The sequence below is a fragment of the Arachis duranensis genome, chromosome 9, assembly GCF_000817695.3.
Source record: "Arachis duranensis cultivar V14167 chromosome 9, aradu.V14167.gnm2.J7QH, whole genome shotgun sequence".
Taxonomy (NCBI): Eukaryota; Viridiplantae; Streptophyta; class Magnoliopsida; order Fabales; family Fabaceae; genus Arachis; species Arachis duranensis.
Window position 1 is genome coordinate 58,638,768 of NC_029780.3, and position 27,338 is coordinate 58,666,105.

Consider the following 27,338-nt stretch of genomic DNA (forward strand, 5'->3'; position numbering starts at 1 on the left):
TAGATTTTGTTCCTCTTGGCCTAGGTAGAGTGATTAGTGACTCTTGAGTTATCTAAGTCCTTTGTTGATTGATAATTAGAAGTTGCTAATTGATTTGAATGCCTCTAAAGCTAGTCTTTCCTTTAGGAGTTGATTAGGGCTTGAGGAATCAATCAATTCATCCACTTGAGTTTCCTTTATTTAGTAAGGGTTAACTAAGTGGTAGCAATGAACAATTCTCATCACAATTGAGAAGGATAACTAGAATAGGACTTCTAATTTTCATACCTTGCCAAGAGCCTTTTATAGTTGTTAGTTTATTTTCATTGCCATTTACTTTTCATGCTTCTTATCCAAAAACCCCAAAATAACTCACAACCAATAACAAGACACTTTATTGTAATTCTTAGGGAGAACGACCCGAGGTCCAATACTTCGGTTTATAAATTTTAGGGGTTTGTACTAGTGACAAACAACTTTTTGTATGAAAGGATTATTGTTTGGTTTAGAAACTATACTTTACAACGAGATTTCATTAGTGAATTTCTAAACCGTCAAAAATCTAATCATCATACGTGTAGAGCTAAATTGAGTGTACCTGTGTCGATTTCCATAGAGATATCTATTAAGGACATGCACGTAACATATTTTTATTTGGGTGATCTACGTAATTTTTTAGTGCCATTGGTTTATTTGGGTGATTCGCACTTTGTAAACCCCGCATAATTAACGAATAATTAGCCAATAAATTAAATATTAATCACAGAAATTAAAAAAAAAGAATTTTATAGTTTAATGAGGTAGAATTAATTAAAACATAAATTTTAACACTAATTTTAAAGAATTTGGCCCAAGAATGGGCTGAACGGGCCAAACCGGGCCAAACCGAGCCCATATTGGGCCCAAGGCCCAACCCAAGCCACTAAGTGAAATGGCACCAGCCAGTTCTCTTCCCCATTCATACCCACACACGCTGAAAACACAAGGAAAGGGGGAGGAGAATTTTGCAAACCCTTGTTCTTGATTCCATCTCCCAAAACTTCTCACTCCGAGCTCCGATCGCCACACCGTTTGTGGCCACACTGATGACTTGCATCATCTACCTTTTTCTCTCATAAAAAAGGGCCATACAATGTCCTATAAATTCATGATATAACCTTGAAGAAAAGAGGAAACAAAATCACAAAATAAAAGCGTAACACTCAAAGAACGGGTTAACCTGCGTGCTAAGAAAACCGTAACTATTAAACATATAATAACAGAAGTAGGAATAGAGTGCCAAAGATACAAAATAACAAGCTCCTAACTCAGCCTGTGAAGTCAAGACTGGCCGGAGAATATTTACACATATATATACATACATATCCAAAACCCAAAAGTACATATACACAATCCTGTCTCTCCATAAACCTCTAGGAGGATCAAAAGAACAAGTTATGCAGGGAGAAAACCAAGTACATATATACACATAATAGCATAACAAAATAACCCTGTAACCACTCCGCTTCAAGGGTCCAAACGCCTAACGAGATGCCTCTTGACCTGCATCTGAAAAACAACAACATAGTATGGTCAACAGAGTATCAAGTTTTCAACCTGGAACACGTGGTGGCAAGCCACGGCATTTGATCCAGGGAATCTTGTATCTCAGATTATTTAAATTCATAAGCCATATAAATAATTCAATTATAATTCATCAACGACCACATCATTCTCAATCGCATTTCATTCATCATTATACGTCAATCATATTCAATCCTTATCCTTCATTATCACACCTCCCATTCCGTCCATCAATAGTTCCAATTCAAAACATAATTCATTCTTTTCTAAATAATTCAAACTTAAAACATGCTCATTTTCTTAATAACTCTAAATCAAATCATATAACCCTTGAATCTAAATCTTTTTAAATAATCATATAAACAAAATCTCTAATTTGTTTTATAAAATTCCGGCAGCATCTCCTTTAAAACTCAGACTTTGCCACCCTTTTCGGGTCCAAACCTGCTTTCTTTTCAATTCAACATACCCTTCCTCATCATCATAACAGTCACCATAATAAATCTACCTCAGATCAACAATTATACTCGTACAATATTCAAATTCAACAACCAAAATTCAACTAAGGATCATAGTTCACTAATCCTAAGCTTCTAACCCAAAATACCTCAAATCAATAATTCACCAAATCACCAGTTAACCAACAAGCACTAAACCAACCATGTTCATCAACAGGATACTAAACATTAAATATACACATGCAATCCAACCTATCCTATGGTCATCTAACCTAAGTTTTCACAGAACATTATATATTAAATGTAAGAAACCTAAACCATACCTTAGCCGATTCCCAAGTATTATTTCAAGAAAATTTTCCTAAAAGAACACAGCCCTCAAAACCTCAACTAATCCACTTCCTCCAAGTTCTAATATTTACAATTTCAAGCTCCAATTATTTATTCACAACTTAATACACATTTATAACACATATATATCCAATTTAATACTCAAAGTTCAAATTCAATAAAATTAAAATAGAATTATCATATCCTCACTTTACCCAAGCTTCACATAAGCAAGAGTGAACGTTTTTCTCAAGATAATTGGATTCTAAAACATCAGAAATCAAAGAAATTCAATATTCCTTCTCAAAACTAGAAAATTGGGGGAAATGAAGGCTGGGTGTGAAATAATGAGTTACCTATAAAATTGTTCTGGTAGAAACGTAGAGCTCGACGCGGTGAACGCGTGACCGCAAACGGTGCGGCGATTGGAGCTCGGACGGAGAAGTTACGGCGTACAGAAGTTAACGTGAGGGTTTACGAGAATGTCTCGTTCTTCTTTTCCCTGGGAAGCTTTCATCTTCGTTTATGTTGAAATGAGGGGGATGAAGGCTTGGGTTCACTTAAAAGGGCTGGTCCGGTTGGACTGACAGCCCGATTCGGGTCCGGTTCAACCGGTTCGGCCCGTTCGGTCCAATCTTGGAGCGATTTCTTCGAAATTGGTGTCAAAATTCTCGTTTCAATGAGATCTATCCTAATTTGATATAATATTCACATTTCTAATCCTCCTTATTAAAAACTAATTTATTGACTAATTATTTACTAATTTAACCGGGGTTTACATCCTACCCACCTAACAAAGAATTTTGTCCTCAAAATTCAAATCTAGTTACCTGAAAAGAGATGTGGATAGTCCTTTCGTATATCTGATTTGAGCTCCCAGGAATTTATAGGATATTGCTTTGAAATGAGTTCTTGCATGCATTTTAGGTGAAAAGAGAAATAAAAGAGGAAGAAAACAAGCAAAGGTGACTGGGCACTTGTGTGGACATGCCACTTCAAGCAAACGCCAGGGTCTTAATGTGGGCGTGGCACGCCACTACTGGCCGTGGCACGCCAGCTGTGTTCTCCAAAGAAGGATGTCCAAATTCCACTGTGGGTGTGCCACGCCAGCTATGTCTTCTAGAAGAGAGTCTTTGAAGCTCCACTATAGGCGTGGCGCGCCACTGCTCGGCGTGGCACACCAGCTATATCTTCCAGAAAATAGTCCTTAAAGCTCCACTATAGGCGTGTGATGAATCCATATTTGACGATATATTTTGCTTTGATTTGAGTGAATTTCATCATATAAACCCACATTTATTCAGTCAAATAGCATGCTTTTGTGTTTTCTCCTTAAATTGTGCCTAATTGAGAAAACATACTATTTTGAGCTTAATTTAATCAATTTTTATTCCATTTTTATTTCATTCGATGCTTTGATGATTTTGATAAGTGATTTCAGGTGTAATAGGTTGGAATGGCTTGATAAGAGTAGAAGAAAAGCATGGAATTGGGAGAAAACATGAAAAAAAACAAAGGAGAGAAGCATTTCAGCCTGTGCCCTGATACGTAAAAATTAAGAATTCACGTATTTACCGGCAAGTATACCGGGTCGTATCAAGTAATAAAACTCACTAAGAGTGAGGTCGATCCCACGGAGATTGGTAGATTAAGCAACTTTAGTTAAATGGTAGATTTAGTCAAGCAAACATTGTTTTGATTTCATGAGAATTGTGATTTTTGAACATAATTGCAAGAATTTAAATGACAAGAAATTTAAAGAACCAGAATATAGAAAGAAAATGAAAGTAAATTACTGAAACTTAAAATGCAAGAAACTTAAATGACATTAAAGATAAATTGCAATAAAGTAAAGATTGCAAAATTTTAAAGAGCATAAGAGTAAATAGCAAGAAAATAGAGAAACAGAATGTAAATGACAAGAATAATAAATTGCAAGAATGTAAAAGGGAATTGGGTAATGGGTATTCAAAAGAAATGAGAATTAATGATAGAGAGAATCATTAGGGATCGGAGATACAATTCTCATGAATTGATGTTGATCAATTCCTTCTCAATCATGGGTATAGATCCATGGCAAGTTGTGGGTAATTGAATCCCAATCTCTTGGTGATCCAATTTCTCTCAACATAACCAATTGCCACTCTCGTGATCTAATTGTTCATGAGAAGAGATGAAGCTCAATTCCTAATCCAAGCCACACAATTTCCAAAATCTCAACCAAGGAAGGTTACATCTCACATACCAACCAAAGTGTATTGATTAAGGAGATCATGAAAGGATAAACTCTAAACTGAACTATGTGGTTCATTTCTCAAATTCACCACACAATTCATATAGATTAACCCCTCTCTCGATGGTGATTGAATCTATGAAGAACAAGAGTTTCCTCTTGGATTAACCACTTGAATTGAGAAGGAGAAGAAGATTTATCAATTCATTCAAACAAGCAGAGCTCTTCTCCCTAATGAAAATGGGGTTTAGTGAATCATAGCTCCAATTTTAACAACAATTGCCATAAATGAAAATTTAACTAAGTGTGAAGAAGGATCAAGAAGAAGAAGAAACAAATGCTTAAAAATGAAAAGTTGCCAGAAAAGCCAAAAAATAGCTTTCCCGTATATTCCTAGAAATTCAAGAGAGTTCTCCAAGTACAAGTGCTAGAAAGTAAAAGTTTCTATGAGTCTGAGTGTCCAAAAAAAGTCCTCTTAAAAGTACACCACTCCTTCCTATTTATATTACTCCTAAAACTCCTTTAAAGATCTTTGATTGGGCTAGCAATGTGGGCTTCATTCTTTGTTAAATTCTTGGCAATGGAAGAAGTCAATGGAGCAAGTGTTGCTAAACAGAGAAGAAAGAGCTCATTCATAATGCTCCTGGCCCAATGGGGCGGTACTGGCAAACACGCCAGTGTAAAGGCACGTTGGCAACGTGGTTATGAGTTTCCTGGGCCGGGAACTTTGTGCTGGGCGTTGTTAGCCCAAGTTGTTGCTAACAACTTGGCTTTTCTTCTTTTTGGCTCCACTTTCATGCTTAATGTTGCCCAGAATTTGAGTGTCAATCCTCTGCTTCAATATGAACTATCATACATCATTGGAAAGCTCAGAGTGTCTTCTTTCTAATGCACTTGGAATCATCTTAATTGAAGCTTTGTAGCTCAAGTTATGCTTCCTCAAAGAAGGTAAGGTCAGGCTGCCAAGTTGTTGCTGAACACGCCCCTTTCTTCTCAAGTTGGCAACGTGCCAAGCCTCCCAAGGCTGAAACATGGGGCTGTCGTTGTCCTCAAACACGCCCCCTTGTTGGCACGTTGGCAACGTGCTCGTGCTCCCCTCCAAGACTGCTTTCTAGCCTTCAACTTTGCTTGTCACGTTGCCTAGGAACACGCCTCTAGAGCTTGGCGTTGGCAACGTGCTCGAGTGAGGGAAAGTTGCTCTCCAAACTTGTTTGCTGCGTTGTTGTGGATAACGCCCATGCATTTCAGCGTTGGCAATGTTGGCTTCCTTTCCTGGACAGCCTCCTTGCTTGGCGTTGTCATTGAACACGCCTATGTTTCCTGGCGTTGGCAACGTGCTTGAGTTGGAGAAGTGCCATCCAAGTTGCCTTGAGTTATTGTCAAACACGCCAATGAAGAGTGGCGTTGGCAACGTGCTCGATGGGTGGAGATCCAAGGCTTGCTACCATCCAAGCTTTCCTCCCTGGCCTTGCCTCTAAACACTCCAGTGAAGCAGCACGTTGGCAACGTGCTCGAGCTTCTTCCCTGGGTAAATTCTTCTAGCTCAGCGTTGCCTTGAACAACGCCTATACTTCCCACGTTGGTAACGCCCTCGAAGCTCCTCCCTGGCCCAATTTGGCAACGCCCAAATGTGCTCTCCAGGGCTGCTTGGCGTTGCCTTCAAAAACTCACCCTTTCTCCAAGTTGGCAACGCCCAAATGTGCTCTCCAGGGTTGCCTTGCATTGTTGGGCGTTGTTGATGGAAACTCAAGCTGGAATGCAAGTTGGCAACGTGCAACTCTTCTATATTCATTCTCCAGGGCTGCCTGGCGTTGCCTAGAAGCACGCCCTTGTTCCTGGCATTGGCAACGCCAACAACTCCTCTTCTTCTTGCCCAGTTTGCTTCTTGGCGTTGTTGCCAAGCACTCCAATGTAGCTCCAAGTTAGCAACGTGCATAGTTCTCACAGGAGACCACTTTCTTGCAAGGTTGTTTGTGATCTTCCTGAAGTAAGGCTTCAATGGCGTTGCCAACTTGAATCCCAAGTTAGCAACGTGCACATTGCTATTCTTAAAAGAGTTGTTAGCCACTTGCTTGCTTCATTCTTGCTTCAATGCTTTCTTGTTTCATCACCTATCATTAACAAGGGAAATTGCTTCAAAGTCTTACCAATCCATGCAATCAATATCATGAGATTCATTCATACTCATTCATTTATGTATTTCTTGAATCATTTGCATGAATTTGGCTACAATCAACATGGTCCTTGGTATTCTCGTGCATGAAAACAAAACTCATAAAAATACTTATTTATTTAGAGAAAACGAGTGAAACTAAGCTAAAACCAACTAAACTCACTAGCTAATATAGCAAATATGCAAATGCTTCATGCCCACACATACTTTCTGTGCCCACGCATAGTTCTGTGGCCACTACTTGTTCTACACTTTCATATATTTTACTTTCCTTTATCATATATACATAGTTTTGCAATTTTGGATTTCTAGTTGAGGAATTTGATGTTTGATAGTTATTTTATGTTTGTTTGAATTATTATTGTTGATTGTGATCATTTGTGGTTCATAACTTTCATCATTTTTCCAATTTTGCCATGTTTTATGTTTATGCCCACTATGTGTTTGATGAAATGCCAATTTTGATTATAGGATAATTTCCATCCCTTGACTTGGGGAAAATGAGTTTATGGATTACTAGAGCCATAATGTTCAACTTTTAGTGATAATTCTTGGGTTGTTAGTTGTTATTGTTTCCACTAACGCTAGCTTCTTACTAAGGTAATTAGTAAGTTAGCTAGGATTTGTGGATTAATAACAATTATGCTCACTTGACCTATCCTTCGATGTTAAGGATTGATTTAGTGAGATTAATCTATCATAATTATCGTAGTTGTGGTTTTGGCCAGGAAGGGTTCCATAACTCATCTCAAGTTATGGTTTCATTTATGTTTTGAACCACTTTTCCATCAATTTTGAGTCTTACTTGTTCATATTAAATACATTATTTGCAATTTTGTCTCGTTCTTTTATTTCTTTATTGCTTGCTTCATCATTGAAAACCCATTTTGCTTCCAACAACCAAAATTGTGCACTCTTAGGCATTAGTTCTTAGGGAAGACGACCCGAGGTTTGATTACTCTTGGTTATTTGAACTTGAAAAAATTAAACTTTTATTTAGCATTACATGTTAGTTGAGAACTATACTTGCAACGAGGTTATTTCTCTTTTACTGAGAAGAAATTTTTGGCCGACGGTTTTGCTTTTTCAAGTTTTTGGCGCCGTTGCCGGGGAACTAGCGCCATGAGTCTTATAGTTTTGGTTGTTGTTAATATGTGAATAGTGTGAATAGATACTTTTTGGTTGTTTGTTTGTTTTTATTGGTAATTAGGATTTTTGTTTACTTTGTTAATTGATGTCTTTAGTTTTTATTTTCTATTTTCTTTATGAGTTGTCACCCTCTTGGTTTGGAGATTGGTTGTGATCATTTTGCAGGGCTTGATAACTTCAATTTTAGATTGCATCATGGGATTGGAGCATCGATTTTGGAAGGAGCAAGCTCCTTTATACTACAATGAATAAAACCCTCCCCAATATGCATACCCAATTCAAGGATATGGTGGGTTTCACAATGATTATGCACCTCCACCACCATATACCTATGACCCATACCCCCAACATAACCCCCAATCACCATATTTTCGAATACCGCACCACCACCACCATACACCTTCTTACATACCACCTTAAAACACTTACTAACATGAGTCACCTCCCACACTTACAATCTTCTTCCCACCCCATGAACCTTCTCTCTTATCTAATTGTGGAGTTCCCCAACCCTTGTCCCAGGAAGATCAATGCTTTCAAGTTTTTCTCCAAGAGCAAGAAGGATTTTGAAGAACACAAGGGCAACTTATGGCTACCATAGCCGAGGCGGTGAACCATTTATTCCTTCTACGCTCATCCGATCAAGACACCTCTCTTGAGAAATGTGAAGGATCAACTAAAGAATGGAGTGAAGATCATATTGAGTGGGTGGCAATTTCGCCTATGAGCTTCATTGGCCCCCATCAATATGCTATCTTGGAGACGGACTACCAACTCAAGGTCCTTCTTGGGTTGGTGCATGGTGGAGGAAAGGATGTTGGTTGCTAAGTGAACCCAAGGTTCTTCAAGAAAACCAATTCGAGACTTCGCATTCAAACATGGTGTGAAGCACAATTGGGTGATTTCTGGAGTGTGTTGGGTTGTTTTACGGGTCATTTGAGAGCTTGTCCATCCGGATTGGAGCATGGAAATCCACAACAAGGAGAACGGGAAACTAGAATATGGGATCCCGGAGGAGCTTCAAAGACCAAACACGGATGGAGATTTAAGGAGGAGTGGAAACATATGCCACCTTAACAAGAGTTTCCTCAACAAGGCCAACTTAAGGACTATAAACCAAAGTGCTAGGTGGGAGATATCCCACCATGGTAACATTGTTCTTACCCTTTCTTTGTTTATAATTTTGGTTTATTGCATGTTTGCTTGTCTTAATTAGTCTAGGATTAGTTTCATTTTGAGTTTAGATAGGTTAATTTTGGAATGGATCATGATTGTGTGAAGTTTTGAATGTTTGGGGTTGAATTTTGGTTGAGCTAAGACTTGATACCTTAGATTTTGAAGAAAATTTTTGGGAAAAAACAGGGCATGTGCGTGCGCTTGCCCTTGCGCGCACGCACACAACAACTAAAAATCACGTCCTGTGCGTACGCACACTACCTTACGAAGCCTCTGTTGGGAGTGCTTGCTCACCTTGTGCGCGTGCATCCCTTTGTGTTTTGCGCTTTGTGCGTGCGCACGCTCTTATGCGTACGCACACACCATTCTTTTTGTGCACTGTAAGCGTACGTAACACCTTGTGTGTACGCACACTTCCTTACACCCATTCTGCTGGGAGCGCTGGCACAACCTGTGCGTATGAACCCCTACCTCTTTTCACTCTTGTGCGTGCGCAAGGACCTGTGTGTGCACCCACACATGATCCTTTTTCCTAAAAAAAAGTGTGTTCTGTGCGTACACCCAGACTTGTGCATACGCACACTTCTTAATCCCCTCTCTGCTCAGAGCGTTCGCACACCCTTGTGTGAGCGCACACCTTCCATTTTTCACCTTGTGTGCGTACGCACAGGTGCTGTTTTGGGCAAATTTTGTTTGCACTTTTCCTTAAGCCCTAACGCGCTTCCACCACCCCTCCATTCCTCCCTACTCTCTCTTTTACCTTATTTTCTACTTGTTTTACTCGATTTTCATTGCATTTAGTTTTTGTTTTAGTAATTATATTAGGTTTGGTTTAGTTGTTAATTAAATAAATTACAAGTGTTTGCCTAATGTTGAGTGGGTTCCTTCTTGATTGAATTTCATCAATACACTTATACTTTGCCTTAAATTACTAGCACCTAATTGGATTGGCACATTTACATTTTGTTGCTGATTAGGTGAAATTTTTATAAGTGCACATTGAATTAAGTGAATTGAGTTAAAATTACTTATTCATCATGGTTTTTCATATCAAATTCATCACATGACCGGTGCTTGCTCTTTGTTAACGATTTACTTTTCTTTGAGTGACTTGATTTGATTGCTATCAAGTGTATCACTTTTTGTAACAAGTACCTTTACCATGTGACTATTGCATTATGTATCATGATGAATAAGGAGTTTTCTTTTTATTTTTGGATTGGTTATTCTTATTTGTGCCATTTTCTATTCATCTTGCGCTTTCACTTGCACAATTTTAGTATCCAATATCTCATATACTCAATTTACTTTAGTTGTGGTTACCTAGGTTTGTTTGTGCCTTATCTCCTGCTTATTCTTTACTTGTAACCTAGACCACTTCATTGAGGAACAAATACTATTTCTTCTGATTGTGTGGTCACCATTTTACCCGAACAATGTGTGTGTTCTAAATAGTGCACACATTTGGAATGCACACATTGTCTTTTATCATACCACACACATTTTACTTTTCCTCAATTCTTGTTTATTTGTTTTATCCAGCAGCTCAAGCCCCAGTGCCCACCAGCTGAAAGTGGAGCCTCATATTTCTTCACCCCCGGATTGTATGCATGCATGGAGGACCGTGCAACGTTTAAGTGTAGGGAGGAACCGCAATTTTTGGGGCGTAAATCTCTCTTTCTCAACTTTGCTTATGGTTATATTTGCATGTTACCTAGTATATGAAATAAAGTTGGTAAAAACAACAAAGAAATTTTCAAGAAATCTCATTTTAGGGCGTTCCATTGATTAGATTTGAAACTTGTTTTTGAACTTCGTTGAAGTATTTTCTTATAAAACATAGAAAAGAGCTTGAACAAAACACCAAGTGAGACTTAAGCTTCATTGTGTGGTTATACATTTTCAACCACAAATTTTGTTCTTGTGTGTTATAAACTCCTTTTATGATTATAATCTTTGATTTGCTTGATTCTATATGTTCTGTATTTGATATTTTGAATGCATTTAGTATGATTGAGGCCATTTTTGAACTGAAATCACGTAACCTATATGGCCAACCCTTATATCTACCTTTATAACCACTTTTGAGCCTTTAATTCCCCTTTGTTCTAAATTTAAGCACATCATTTGCCCTAAGCAAAAAACTATTAAGGCCCATGAATTGTATATTTGATTAGCTTGGGTTGAGTGTGTGTGTTAATCAAGTGGGGGGCGGAAATTTGTGGGACACATTGGTAGTTAGTTTACTTTGGGTGTTAATTGAAAAAAAATTAGAAAAATGGGTAAACACTCATGCATCTATTACTTAAAACATATACATCCCTTTTTGATGTTAAAAGAAAGGATTTTGGTGTACATAATTTGTTTATAAAAAAAAGAGAAAAAGAATAGAAAAGAAAAAGAAATGATAATAAGAATGTAAATAAAGGATGCATATGTGTGTGAATTGGAAAGAAAAATGCATGGGTGAATGAGAAAAAGGGAAATGAATGGGAAGTTATGTTGTTTTTCTTTTGTGTACATAGGTTGATATAGGATTAGGTGGGATACTCGAGCTAATCAAAGATCCAATCTATTAGCCCACTTAACCATATTAATCCTACCCTTACCCTAACCTTATTACAGCCCTCCAAAAACATCATGATATTTGCATTCATTCATCAAGTATTTGTTGATTGTTAGACGACTAGCAAATCCTAGAAAATATGATTAAAGGAGAATTGAGTGATTAAGCCCTAAATACTGAGCGACTAAAGTGTATACACAACCAGTGAGGGGTTCATGGTGCGCGTGTATGCAAAACCAACACTATTTCGTAACAACAGCAGCAGTACCAGCAAGTGCACTGGGTCGTCCAAGTAATACCTGAGCGAGTTAGGGTCGATCCCACGAAAATTGTGGCTTAAAGCAAGCTTATGGTTGTCTTGCACGTATTAGTCGGGCGGAATCAGAAGGAGTTGTAAATTAGCTATTAAGAAGTTGGCTATTAGGAATTATATGCTGGGAATAGTAATACTGATAGGAATAGAGTTGAGAGTTGGAGATGCTTTGTCTTTCTAAAGTAACTCTGGTACTACTATCTTCTTTGCTTGTGAACGATCTTCTTCTATGGCAGGCTGTAAGTGATCAAAGCCACGCCAATGGTCCTTGATCTCCTCTGCTACAGAATAAACGACAGAGCTCTTGGTCATTCAATCCAATGGAGGGTGAAGTTCTTGCAAGCTATTCTCTTGGTGATCCTACTCAAAATGCCACAGATAAGGTCGAATCTTCCGGATCAGAGAATGTTATTTCTTTGAAATCTAGCCTATACCACGGAAAGCTTAATCTCCCCGGAGATTGGCTGAACTGGTGTCTCGAGAAGTCCCCAACGAAATCGTGGATCAACCATCTAAGAGATGTAAATCTATAGTTGTTGGCTCGTGCTTTTCTTCCAAGTACTCACACGAACCCAAGTAGACGTGGTTGTTTGTCAGGTACGTTTGTCTTAATGTGATGAATAGAGCCAATTTGTCAGATAATCCTGTTCATCACGGTGAAGATCAGGATATACATCTTAGAGATAGATCAAACACGGATCGAAGAAGAAGAAATAGTACTTTTATTAATTCATAGGACTCACCAGGGCTCCTCCCCTCAACCTAGGAGGTTTAGAAACTCATACTGAGGTAAAAACAATAATGAAAACGAAAATAATGTGTATCCTCCCAAGGAGGTCTGAAAAGCATTCCATTTGGATCTTTGTAGATCCAGAAAAGCTCTTCTGAATGCAGACAGGTCAGATCTGAACAGCATCTGCAGTGCTTTTTCTGTCTCTGAATCAGATTTTTGCTCTAACTCCTTAATTTCAACTAAAAAATACATGAAATTGCCCAAAAACAGAAAAACTCATAGTAGAATCAAAAAATGTGATTTTAACACTAAAACCTATACAAAATAAAAACTAGATAAAAACTACTAAAAACTATATGAAAGTGAGGTCAAAAAGCGTATAAAATATCCGCTCATCACAACACCAAACTTAAACAGTTGGTTGTCCCCAAGCAACTAAAAATATAGTAGGATAAAAAAAATTAAGATACAATAAATTTCTAAGTTTCAAATGAAGCTTAGTAAAAATCAGATGAGCAGGACTTAGAAACTTTTTGCTTCTTAATAGTTTTGGCATCTCATTAACCATTGAAACTCAGAGATGTTGGCATCTTTAGAAACTTAGAATTCAGATGATATTATTAACTTTCCTAGTTAAGCTTATTTTGATTCTTGAACACAGCTTTTTGAGTCTTGGCTGTGACCCTGAGCACTCTTTTTTCCAGTATTACCACCGGATACATTCATGCCATAGACACTTTACCTAGGTGAACCTTTTCAGATTGTGACTCAGCTTTGCTAGAATCCCCAGATAGAGGTGTCCAGAGTTCTTAAACTCACTCTTTTTGCTTTGGACCATGACTTTAACCGCTCACTCTCAAGCTTTTCACTTGACACCTTCACGCCACAAGCACATGGTTAGGGACAGCATGGTTTAGCCGCTTAGGCCAGGATTTTATTCCTCTGGGCCCTCCTAACCACTGATGCTTAAAACCTTGGGCCTTTTTACCTTTGCCTTTTGGTTTTAAGGGGTATTGACTTTTTTTACTTGCTTTTTATTTTTTCTTTCTTTTTATTTTTTTGCCATTTTTTTCTGCAAGCTTTTCTTTTTCTTTTTGCTGCTTTTTCTTACTTTAAGAATCAATTTTTAGATTTTTCAGATTATCAACAATACTTTTCCTTTTTCCTTATTCTTTCAAGATCCAACATTCATAAATCACGACTTCAAATATGTATTGTTTATTTCATACATTCAGAAAGCAAAATCAAATGACACCACATCAAACTAAATAAACTAATATTATTTTAAATTTGAAATTCATGCATCTCTTAGTTCTTTTCAAATAAAAATTTTTCATTTAAGTAAGGTGAGAGATACATGGAATATTTTACAGCTTAAAGACATTAATGCAAATGATCATGCAACTAGAACTAGAGAACAGATAAATAAACAGACAGAAAACAGAAAAATAACAGGAAATGAGTAAAAGAGAACAAATGCACCTGAATGATAGTGGCCAGTGCTCGTCCTTGAGGATCTCATGTAGTTCTTGATCTCTTCTATGTCACTCATGTGTCTTTGTTGAGGCGGCTGCACAGGCTCATGTGCATGCTCTCTAGTTTACTCCATCATCTTCTTCTATACTTAAGAGTGGTAGACGTCACAAAGCAAAGCTTTTGCAACACCAAACTTAAGAGTTTTGTTCGTCCTCAAGCAAATATGATCGATGGAAAAGAAAAAGGTGGTGTAGGTGGACCTTCTGTGGGACCTCTTGGTCTTGAGAGGCTAGGGAATTCCAGATTCTCTGCTTCTCTGCACTGGCGTTTGAATGCCGAAGGGCTGCTCCATGGCTGGCGTTCAATGCCATTGCTCCCCTCTTGGGGCATTGAACGCCCAGGAGGGCTTCCTCACTGACGTTCAATTTCGACATTCCACTTGGAGTGTTCTGTTTTCACTGCTGTGAATTTTGTCTCTTGATTGATGCACATGATCATGACTCTGACAACTGAAAAGGAAAACAAAATAAAAGAAAATTAAAATAGTTAAGTAAAGTTAGTTTGCCTCCCAACAAGCACTACTTTAAAGTCATTAACTTGACGGACAACTCCTTTCAAGGAGGAAGATAGTCATAGAGGAATAAATCCTCACTCCTTAGTGGGAGCTTCGTAATATGCTCAAGAAGCCAGAATTTTGTTCACTGCCTGAGGCATGGTTAGGCTTACAGTAGTATGCTCGTGTCCCTTTTTGTCACTTTCCTCTTCCATAGTGAATACCATGATGAGATAAGTGAATACCACCATCTTCTATGGCGAAAAGCCCTCAGTAGAGATTTTCTTGTTTTTCCAGCCCCTAGGTATCCTCCTTTTGGAGGCTTCCTCCTTTGTGGATAGTGTACATCCAACACCAAACTTACGTTTGGTCTTAGAAAGGATTGAATTATTTCCATCCAAGGGAAGAGGCTTGGATGCTAAATCCTTTATGCAAGTGCCTCCCTTATCAGGGGGTAATGGCTTAAGCTCAAGCTCAGGAGGTTTCTCCTTTTCCTCAGAGGTTTCCAGAAGTTCCTCCGAGTCAGGCTGAGTATCATCAAGGATATCATCAAGCCTATCCTTGAAGCTTTCGGCCATGTTGACTTCTTCCACCAGGGAATCAATGAAGTCAATCCTCATGCATTCCTCAGTGAGGAGGACTATTTGTGTCTCTCTCCAATCCTTCTTATGACTTGGAATGTCCTTCATGAACTTTGCATAAGAAGGTATCTGTTCAAGAGCTTCTGCAAAAGAGATATTTATCTCTAGTGTTCTGAGATACTCCTCAAAGTGGGCAAACTGTTTATCCCTTTCCTCTTGACAGAGTTTTTGAGGATATGGCATCTTAGCCTTGTATTCATCAACTAAGGTTGATGAAGGCCAAATGCCATGTGAGTTGAAAGGGGGGTTACTAGCTTGCTAAGGAGGGTTGTTATCAATGAACGACTGACCTCCCTTGCATGGGCGTTCAACGCCCATGTTGCTGTCCCCTTGGGCGTTTCGACGCCCAATCTCTCCTCTTTCTTGGCGTTCAACGCCAATAGGGTAACCTTCCTGGTGTTTGAACGCCTATTCTCTGTCATTTTCTGGCATTCAATGCCAAAAGGGATACCTCTCTGGGCGTTAAAATGCCAAGAGTTATCTTGTGCAAAGACCTGGTTTTTCTCTATGGGCTTTGCGTTTTTATTATACTGAGGGTGGGTGTTTAAAGTTTTTCCACTCCTCAATTGGATAACCTGGCATTCATCTGTTATCTGCTTAGATAACTGATGCCTGGTTTGACTCAACTGAGCTTCTATATTTCTGTTAGAAGCCTGAGTCTCTCTTAGAGCCTTTTCCAATTCCAGCATTTGCTAGGCAAGGGGCGTGCAGTTGCTCAGTCAATGGGCCATTCTGCTTTGGAGGGTTAGGTTTAGCAGCTACTGCCTTAACCTCTCCTTTTATAGAGGTTTCAGGAGATGAGTACAGATGCTGATTAGTGGCAACTGTCTCAATAAGCTCTTGAGCCTCTCCTATGGTCTTTCTCAAGTGTATGGAACCACCAGCAGAGTGGTCCAAGGCCATTCTAGCCATGTCTTAAAGACCATAATAGAAGATGTCTAGCTGTACCCATTTTGAAAATATTTCTGGGGACATTTTCTTAACATCCTCTTATACTTTCTCCAAGCATTATAAAGAGATTCACTATCTCCTTGTTTAAATCCTTGGATGTCCAGTCTTAGCTAGGTCATCTTTCTAGGGGGAAAGTAATGGTTTAAAAACTTGTCCACTAAATGTTTCCAAGTTTTTAAACTATCTTTAGGTTGGTTATCTAACCATTTTTTTGCTTGATCTTTTAAAGCAAAAGGAAAGAGCAATAACCTTTAGACCTCTTGGTCTACTCCTTTATTGTGTACTGTGTCAGCAATCCTTAAGAAATCTGCAAGGAATTCTGTAGGTTCTTCTTGAGAAAGCCCGGAATACTTGCAGTTCTGCTGCAACAGAGTAATAAGTTGAGGGTTTAACTCAAAGCTACTAGCTCTGATTGGTGGTATGCTGATACTTCTACCATAGAAGTCAGCATTGGGGCTTGTATAAGATCCCAAGAGTTCTCTTGAACTCTCCAATCCCACTTAGATTCATGATTAAGAAAGGTAGAAGATGAAGAAGGAAGAAGATAGAAGGAGTAAAAGAAGAGAAAGAAGTAAAAGAGGTGAATAAGAATTAAAATATTTTTGTTTTTATTTTATTTATTTAATTATTTTCGAAAGTTAAATTAATTAATTTAAAAAAGATTTAAATTTTAATTGTTAAATTTTCGAAAATAGAGGAAGGAAGAGAAGAAGAAATTTTCAAAAATTAAGGAGATGAGAGTTAGTTAGTTAGTTTTGGAAAAGAAGAGAGAGAAGAAGATGTTTTTTTCGAAAATTAAGAAGAGAAGAGTTAGGTGGTTTTGAAAAAGATGAGAGAGAAATAGGAGATGTATTTTCGAAAATCAAGAATAGAAAAGTTAGTTAGGAAGTTCTGAAAAAGAAGAGAGAGAAGAAAGTGATATTATTTTCAAAAATTAAGGAAGAGGAGTTAGTTATGAAGTTTTGAAAAAGAAGAGAGAAGATGTTCCCTTTTGATTTGAAATTGTTTTAGCAATGCATAAGCACTCGTAAATTGTATTTTTCCTGAATTTTTTACTGGACTCATCATCTTCAAGGGACTTCTTTATGACTCTATTTGTGATAGGATCCTTAACCTTTTTCTTTTGAAATTTCCTTCATTGTTCATCTTGTATAAAAAAAAGTCAAATAAAGCATCAAAACTAATAAAGAAATGGACATATGCATAATCATACGGTAGCCACATAATAAGGTAAACAAACATTGAGATTTCATGAACAAATAAAGCATGAATAAATAAAGCTTAATGGACAAATAAATCATATGACAGCAACATATTTTAAGAGGGCTATGGCCCACTACTGTCATCAATTTTTATACAAATAAATCATATGGCAGCCACATATAAAGCATCGTGAACAAATAAAACATCATGGACAATTTTTGTACTACCTCAATTTCAGCTTCACTGTCAAAATCATCAGACTTTATTTCTTTGTGGTTAGGTTTGATCTTGTTCAGTGTCACATCAACAATAGTGGGTCGCACACCCTGTCTAACTAAGTCTACCTCACCAATATCACTCAAGGGTATCGGAATATTCGCCGATTCATGTGGCTCTCTTATGTTAGGGTCAAACTGTAATTGGACACCAATGTTAAACAAATCTTTTGGAACCATTTTCATCACATAATGCTTCTGGGGAATATATGGATCTTTCACATAAAAGCATTGGTGCTTGGCTTGCCAACACGAATGGTTCATTTTGATAACATCTTTTGTTGAAATGAACGTATGTCAGACCATAATTATCTTCCTCAGCCATAAACTATTCACACTTAAATAACACAACTTTAAATTGGCTAAAATAGTCTAACTCGATAATATCCATGATTCTACCATAATATCTTATATTGGCCTTGATTGGTTTTTTGTCCTTAACACTTGTAAAGCTTGTAGTTTCAACTACCACATTGACACCACTGTTTTGCGTTTTTCGCATCACTTCTCGCTGCTTAGTATGAAATCTGTACCCATTGATGACATAAGTAGAAAATGATTTTGCAACTTTATTTGGACCCTTAGACAACTGTCGTATCCAACTGGAAACATCATCTTTCATGGCACGTCCTGTAAACCAGTCTATAAAGTCTTCATTCTGATCGTTAATAACGTTCCACTTTCGCTTCCGCTTGTCTTGCTTTTGTTGCTCACCATGTTCTCTACAATGGATGTATATTATTATGTAATACTACCAAAATTAGTCTAAGGAATAGAACTAATGAGAAGTGCAAATATATCTCATGTAAGGCTTCACGTTAATGCAATTGTTCAATACATATGAATTAGCTTGAAGGAGTGACTTCTCGTCCAAAATATTTAGTTGCCCTTTTTTTCCACCCAATGGACTTCCCTTGTTTGTGAACAAGTTTGAATCAGGCTCTTTGGTTGAAATACCTTCATCATTATTCCGAGATACTCTATTGAATCTTGTTTTCACTCTCTCATGTAAATATCTTGAACAAAAAGTTAAACACTCTTCAGCCAAATAACCCTCCGCAATTGATCCTTTTGGACGACTTCTATTACGTACATACCATTTTAGTGTGCACATATATCTCTCAATCGGATACATCCATCAAAACTGGACAGGACCACCTAACCTTAATTCATTAGCTAAATGAATAGGCAAATGAACCATTATATCAAAAAAGGTAGGAAAAAATGTTTGAAGCACTTCCATCAGGCAATTTTGTTTTCTTCAAAACACTGCAAAAATGCATTTCTCGCCTTTGGTGATGGAGAAGCATGCTCTAGCAAGTTTAGTTCTTTTGCCATCCTTCGTATTTATTGAGTGAAGATTCTTTCAAATGCCTATCTCCTTAAGATCATAACGAGCCTTTGCATGATCCTTTGTCTTTCTAGGAATATCCAATAAGCTATCAATTATACTGTTGACTATGTTTTTTTTATATACATTACATCAAGGTTGTGCCTGAGCATACAATGCTGCCAATATGGTAACTCAGAAAATATTGGTCTTTCATTGGCCATTACTTTTGCTTTGCGTCTTTCCAAAGGTATTATCTACTGACTTTAGCATATCTAAAACCTCTTCACCTGTTAACATTTGTGGTGGACTCCTGAATTCTGTTTTCCCATTAAAGGATCTCTTGTTAGACCTCCATGCATGATCAACTGGCAAAAATCTCCTATGTTCCATGTAAACTGTCTTTTGGCTACGTTTCAAGTAACAAAAAGAAGTATCATGGTTACAACAAAGGCAAGTTAGCTTCCCTTTCATACTCCAACCGAACAACATTGCATACACAGAAAAATCATTGATTGTCCAAAGAAGTGCAGCATGCATTTGAAAAGTTTCTCCCTTAAGAGAATCATATGTATCTACCCCTGACACCCATAGCTCCTTCAGCTCTTCGATCAATGGTTGAAAAAAACTATCAATATTATTTCTTGGTGAATAAGGTCCAGGTATGAGTAAAGAGAGCATGCAGTATTCTGACTTCATGGACATCCAAAAGGAAAAATTGTACACCATTAAGACAACTGGCCATGTGCTATGTGACACGTTCATAGTTCAAAAAGGATTAAAACCATCACTTGCCAAACCAAGCCTCAAGTTGTGAAGTTCTTTTGAAAGTTTGGATACCGAGTGTCCAAGTTCTTCCATGCTTAGCCATCAGCAGGGTGCCTTATGCAACCGTCTTTCAAACGCTGCTCATCATGCCACCTTAATGCCTCTGCTGTGTTTGGGCACATAAAAAGCCTTTTAAACCTTGGTATTAAAGGAAAGTATCTTAAGGTCTTCGCAGCAACCTTATGAACTTTATTCGGAAGCGCAAAGTCATCTTCGTTGCCATCCATAGTAGGAATCTGATTATATCGAGACTCTCCACAGATATAGCAAACTGAATCATTTATGTACTCATTGCGATACAGTATGCAGCCATTAGGACATGCATCAATCTTTTCATAGTCAAGACCCAAGTTTTTAACCATATTCTTAGCTTTATTAAAAGAAGTGGAATGTTTAAATCAGGTATAGCTTCTTTCAATAACTCCAAGAGGGAGGTAAAAGATGTATTACTCCAACCATGCAGACATTTCAAGTGATAAAGTCGAATGATAAACAATAGTCTCGAAAATCCAGTAGTATAATTTGGATATAATTCTAGACCAGCTTCATCTACCAGCTTATAAAATCTCTTCGCGTCTTTATTCAGCCCGTTTTCCCCTTCTTCAAGATTCGTCATATTTCCGAATGCATTAAGCAGCAACCCGTCAAATATCATCAACGCCCCTCGATCATCTATGTCACTATCTACAACTGTTGGTATTACTGATTTTCCATGATTAATCCATCGTTTATAACCTTCGATAAACCCATAGCAAATAAGATGCTCATGTACGTCTTCTTGTTCAAACCAATAAGTGTTTCCACACCTTGCACACGGAAATTGGATTTCTTTTCCAATCGGTTTTCCAATTACGAAGGCAAACTCTAAAAAATTATTTACACCAACTATATACTCGTTCTCAAATCTTGATAAATTCATCCAATCTTTTGACAAAATATGATTAAACTTAAGAATGCAAATATCTGAACTTACTAAACAAGATCTAATAGATCAATTATAGTGACAATCTAGCTACCATATATCCGCTTACTACCCTAGTTAAATGTGCTATCAAATTATTATATATGGCAATTACGAGATAAACTTACTGCTTAGTTCCTTCATTTTGAGATGCTATATGAAGTTGTGTTATAAATGGTGCCGCAGCAATTACTCAATTTCTGTTGTCTTTACCAGTACGAAAAAATTATCCTGTACATAAAACAAAGTCAAAATAATCAAATTCAAAAAGGAAATACCAAATAATATCCAATTTTAAGTTCCTATATTAATGTACATTTTTTTTGCACTTATTAAGTTAACTTTTTTTATTAATATGGGTTCGCATCTAAAATAGGCAAAATAATTTTCATTAGTGTCCCATGATCTTGATATAAACATAATATAGAGTAGCAGTGCTAAGTGCTAACTAATTAATAATGCAGTGTAATAATGGAAAATAAGGTTGAGCTTTAAATTACCGAGTCAATATTGTAAAATTGACGAACTCAAAGGGATAAATTAGACTTCAGAAACTAAAAATATCATTACTTTGTGGAGATAAAGACTCATGAAATAGACCTATAAATAAAAATTTTCTATACATGATTTAAAAAACTTTCTATACAACAGTATAACAAATAATCCTCCGTAAAACTATTGAATGTGTGCAAGTTTCCACAACGTAAGGATTGGTTTGATCATTGGGGTTAGCATCGGAAACATTAACACTCATTTTGCTCCATTGCAAGATTAATTTACTAAAACAACCAACATTGAAGAGGAATTAATAAATCAATTCTAGATGAAGAATCTAGAATGCTGTCAGAGTTCACTTATATATCCTCAATTAAATCTGAAATGAAAAATCTGAAAAAGAAAATAAATCTCAATTGAATATATATATATATATATATATATATAACCTTGTCAATAATAATAATTGGTACTCAAAGATTAAAGTGTAAACCTAAATAATCAAGCATAGTTCTCAATCTAAACTCAGTTAAATACAAGATTTGTAATTATTATTTTTCAAAATTGGTGCAAAAAAATTAAATAGAGCAACTAGCTCATTTTTTCGTCGTTATTCAAAACCCTAGCGCAAAACACAGCAAGGAGAAGCACAACAAACCACATCGAAAATCTTAGCAAATCAAAACCAGAAAAAGCTTAAAACGTAACTCTCGTTATCCTAACAATAAAATAGGAAATTCCATGTTCTCCCGCGATCGCCTCAAGAACTCATCTTGATTCACAACCAAAACTCACCAATAGCAGCACATTAACCATAATCCAAATCCTGAATATGAATAATTTAAAACGAATTAGGTATAAAAGTAGCAATTACCAGTTAGGGTTGCAGAAATCGGTGCTGCAGAAAAACAAGGATCCACATGATTCCATCGCCGTCTACTTAGGGTTTGTTCTATGTGAATGAATGGTAGATTAAAACGTCATACGTGTGAGCTACAAAACCCAAATTCTTTTATTAAACAACGCATCAGGTTTGTTATATTATCTTTTTAATTATTAGATGGGTAAAAATTTAAATGTATACTGTATAGTTAATTTTAAAAATATTAGAAAGATAAAAAATCTAAAATTTAAATTTTTTTTTTAAAATAAGGTCTTATTCGTGTGAGCTTTTAAAATAACCCCTAAAATCCAATGATCAATGTGTGCCCAATTCTAATTATTAAAACTTTTTAATTTACAAAAAATATTTAAAATAATAAAAAATACATAAAATCTTAATTAATTAAAACTCAAATGATTAAAACTGTGACTATAGACTCTTTTAGGTCACTTCCAAAAACCGTGACTATAAACTTTTTTAGGCCACTCTTCCGAAAAACCATGACCATAGATCCTTTTTGGTCATTGTAAAAAAAACGTGACCATAAACACCTTTAGATCACCTCCAAAATCGTGACCATAGACGATTTTTTGTCATTGTAAAAAATAGACCCCTTTAAGTCACCCCCTAAAACCGTGACCATAGACCCTTTTAGGTCACCCTTTTTGAAAAATCGTGACCATAGCTCCTTTTTGGTCATTGTAAAAAACCGTGACCATAGACTCTTTTAGATCACCCCCAAAACCGTGACCATAGACCCCTTTAGGCCACCCTCCAAAACAGTAACCATATACCCTTTTAGGTCACCCTTTTTTGAAAAACCGTGACTACAGACCATTTTTTGTCACTGTAAAAATTGTGACCATAGACCCCTTTAGGTCACCCCTCAAAACCGTGACCATAGACCCTTTTAGGCCACCCTTTTTTAAAAAATTGTGACCATAGGTACTCTATGGTCACCCTTTCTAAAACAAAACTGTGACCATAGCTTTTTTTTTTGTCACCCTAAAAAACATTGACCATAGAAGGGTCTAAAAACCGTGACCAAAAAAACCGTAACCATAGACTCAAAATGTTGTAGTGGGTCTTTGTTAGATTATGTCTCTTGGTTGATCTGCACTGTTAACAAATTGTTGTCAACTGTGGTTTCCTTAATAAATTAGACACCAAAATAACTTATTATGGAAAGAATTATTAAGAGTCACATTATAATTGGAATTTTGAAATAATATAAAAGAAACTTTTAATTGTTTTACAAAAAATCTAACTTTATTTTCAGAGATTCAATTTTTTTACATAAGAAGCAAATTCGTAATAGAATTGACAATAGATAAAATAAGGTAAGATTTGGACTATATTCTAATTCTCTTTCAATCTTAACTCTACCTTAATTGATCTTTCCTCCTTTTTAAGGATAGTTTTATGTTCGGCAATAAATCATCGGTTTCTTATTGTGCCGTTTTGAGACGTCGGTTATGAAAAACGTTAACGTTACCGAGTTATAGCTCATCAATTCCGAGCAATAACGGATGATGACGAGTTATGGTACTTGCCGATAACGGTTAGGAAACCGAGGTATACAACACGTGTTAATGATGACCATATCACAGCCCCCAAGCTTAAGCTGAGGAAAGCTTTTTTAATGAAGCAGGTTGAGCTTTTGTGATGAGTTATAACTCGGTTGAGTGGATTCCTGAATGGGCCCCCAGTTCAATGTACTTCATTAAAAGGACTTTTTGGTTCTGCCACGTTGGACAACGTGTTTGTTTTCTATCGAGGAGAGAGATTGAGTGGGTGCTTCATTAATGTTTTGGTAGTTTCCAATGTTTCACTTGCCCTTTCGTGTGATTGATGTAATGGTGATATTTTGAAACGTTTTTGGATTAATGACGTTTACTGATTGGAACTTGGGCATTTTGGATTTTCTCCTTCTCTGTGAAGAATGAGCAAGAGAGGTACGGTTATGTCTGCGTTTTTCTTATTTTCTTCCTTCTTCTTGTTTCTGTTTGCTGTTGCATGTTTGTTTTACTGTGTTTTTCTTGATGGGGTTTGAGAAGGAGAAGAAAGATAAGGTGGATTGGTCTTATGATTGGGTTGGGGATGATGTTAGGTCTCAGGTATCGTTGTTTTGTGATGAAGTTGCCGTGAGGGAGGTGGATGTGACTAGGTTGGTGAGACCTGGTGCTGGAGTTGGGGTTGAGTTGCTGCCATGTAGTGCGAACGATAGGGTTTATCATCGTGGGAGTGGTTTTGAATTTTTCTACATGCATAGCTGTGTTCTGGAGGAACTGAGGGTGAAGTTGCCCTTCACAGATTTTGAGTGTCAGATCCTTAAGCAGCTGAACTGTGCTCCGTCGCAGCTTCATCCAAATGGGTGGGCGTTTTTGCGTTCTTTTGAAATTCTAATGGAATTTCTAGAGCAGGTACCCTCTGTTGACCTTTTCTTCTCACTGTTTCAAGCCAAAGGGGTGTGGAAGGGGGGTTGGATAAATTTCAACAGCACCCCTGGGTTTGGCATTTTCAGGTTGTATAAGTCTTCCTTCAAAGATTTCAAGGAAATGTACTTTAAGGTTAGGGGGTTAGAAAGAGATTTTCCATTTTTCGTAGATGAAAATTTGGCCGAGAAGTTCCCATTATATTGGTGTTCGGAACCTCAGAATATACTCGGACCCGAGGTTATTTCTCCGAGAAATGCTTGTTTGATTGAGTTTCTTGTTGAGAACATTGGTCGGGGAGACCTAATTTCAATGTATGAGCTTCTGAAGTGGGAAGAAGATAAGGATGCTGTTGTAAATTACTTAGGTGAGTGATAGGGCTGTTTGTGATGTAGTTGGTATTTTATTTCAGATATCTGATGATACTTACTTTTTGTAGGTGGTAAATATCCTGGGGTTTCAGCTGCGTCTTTGAGGACGCGTTTCAAGAATAAGAATTTGGAGAAGGAAGTATCATCTTCTAATGTGGAGAAAATTGCCGGGACTGGTGAGGTTACCCAGCCTCGGCAAGGTCGGAGGAAGGTTATTAAAAGAAAGAGGAAGTCTGATGTTGTGGACTTATCTGATGACTCTGAGGAGAAGTCGTTTGGGGTTCCTGTGGAGGAGATACAAGCTTTCATGGGTAATCAAAAGAGGCTTCACGAAATTTCTGAACAAAGTGAGGGCTTTTCTGTCTGGGGTAGAGAATATCCTTATATGGCTGTAGTGGACGAGTATTGTCAGTCGTCAGCCGATGTTTCTCTTGCAAAAGAGGTTGGAGACATGGCGATTGGTCAGTATATGCAGGTAATGGTTAAACTTTTCTGACTTAGTTGTTGTTTTTCGAAACTTTTACAAGCTTTTGTATTCGTTTTTGTAGGTTGTTGGTCTTTGTCTTGCCAGTCTTGGTCGCAGCCAAGAGTTGAAATGTAAGAAGGTTTCTTCGGATAGAGCAGAGGTTTCTGTTCTGAATGAGGAGTTAGTGAAGAGTAAAAGTGTTGCTGCTGAGCTTCAGGTACGGCTCACTGAGGCTGAGAAGTTATTGAAGGAAACGAAGGACAATTATGCTCGGGACGTGGAAGATCTGAAGAAGAAGGAAAGTGATTTGGCGAGCGTGCAATCTCGTCTTATTGAGGTAACTGCTGAATTAAAGGATGTGCAGAAGAAAAAGTCTGATGAAATTTTGGATTCTTTTGTTGAGGGATTTGAAAGGGCGCTGTTACAAGCAAAATTCTTGGCACCGGAAGCTGACCTGTCTGGCATGGATCCGGGGAAAGTTGTGCGTGATGGCAAGATGGTTGAAGACGATGGTGATGCTGAAGATCAAGCAGAAAATGTTTAGTTTGTTTTTTGTTTGGTATTCTGGTTTTGTTTTTTGTGTTGGTGGATATTTTGGACATTGGTCTATTGGTGACAGTTGTTGAAAGAACATTGATATTTTGCTTTTGGATTATCTGAATCTTTATTGGGAATTAGTGCTTTTCTTTTGTGGCAAAGCATTTTATTGACCGGACTGATTTTGACTAGTCCATTATTGTGGTTTGAATGTACTGCCGAGTAATGGCAGGTTGCATATATAGCCGAGCATTGCTATTTATTGAGTTTATTTTGAGAATTGACAATGATTGGAGATAGAAATCGCATAATTTGATTGTAAATAGATGATGCTGGTAGTAAGATTCTAATCGTTTGAATATAAACTTTCAGGTAGGCTGGCCTCGTTAAAACCTCTCCAAGCAAAACCCTTTGGGACAAAAACTTGGTAGTAGGAAAAAGAGTACTAGCCTGTCCCTGATTTATCTGTAGAACTTCTTTAGGGATGAAACATTCCAACTATTGGGTAATACTTGTCCATCGATTAATTCGAGTATGTATGCCCCGTTGCCGAGTACTTCTGATATTCGGTATGGACCGTCCCAGTTGGCGGCGAGCTTCCCATGTGAGGGTGGTTTCCGAGCAGCTTCAGTTTTGCGGAGGACTAAGTCCCCTTTAACAAATGCTCTGCTTTTAACCGACTTGTTGTACTGTCGGGCGATTGCTTGCTGTGTTGCACGTTGTCTTAAGGCGGTAATGTCTCTTACTTCTTCAATGATGTCAAGCTCGGCTCTCCGAGCTTCGTCTTGGTTGTTTATGTGGTTCTAATGGATTCTTGGGAGACCTCCAGGGGAATCATCGCCTCTGATCCATATACCAGTCTGAATGGGGTTTCCTTTGTTGATGTTTGAGGGGTGGTGTTGTATCCCCAAAGGACTTCAGGTATTAGCTCGGCCCAAAGTCCCTTTGCGTCATCTAGCTTTTTCTTTAGTGCATGAAGGATGACTTTGTTTGCAGTCTCAGCTAGTCCATTTGTTTGAGGATGTTCAACAGATGCGAAATGCTGCTTTATTTTGAGATCCTGCAAAAAAGCTTGAAATTTCTGATCGGCGAACTGGCGACCGTTGTCAGTTGTGATATGTTGAGGTATGCCGAAACGACAAATAATATTTTTCCAGACGAATGAAATCATTTGTTTTGATGTTATTTTTGCTAAAGGTTGGGCTTCCACCCATTTGGAGAAATAATCAATGCCGACAATAAGAAATTTTACCTGGCCCA

General features: G+C 37.5%; 1 protein-coding gene and 1 long non-coding RNA gene across 3 annotated transcripts in view; both read right to left on the minus strand.

Annotated features, from left to right (window-relative positions):
* Positions 1-1,252: 1,252 nt before the first annotated feature.
* On the minus strand, positions 1,253-22,381 carry LOC107465636 (uncharacterized). 2 transcript variants are annotated; one of them, XR_008002578.1, is made up of 4 exons: positions 22,261-22,381; positions 21,020-21,122; positions 14,156-14,658; positions 1,253-1,527 (listed from the first exon to the last, which is right to left on the minus strand). It is a non-coding gene; the product is annotated as an uncharacterized LOC107465636 (long non-coding RNA). The 2 variants fall into 2 exon arrangements; XR_001587413.3 differs by lacking the exon at positions 14,156-14,658.
* Positions 22,382-26,539: 4,158 nt separating this feature from the next.
* Positions 26,540-27,338, minus strand: part of LOC107465638 (uncharacterized) — a 5,153-nt gene continuing 4,354 nt past the window's right edge. The window contains exons 3-4 of the mRNA XM_016084614.1: positions 26,902-27,330; positions 26,540-26,785 (exon numbers count right to left, since the gene is read on the minus strand). Coding sequence (XP_015940100.1) covers positions 26,540-26,785; positions 26,902-27,330 — 675 coding nt within the window. The remainder of the gene's footprint in view (positions 26,786-26,901; positions 27,331-27,338) is intronic.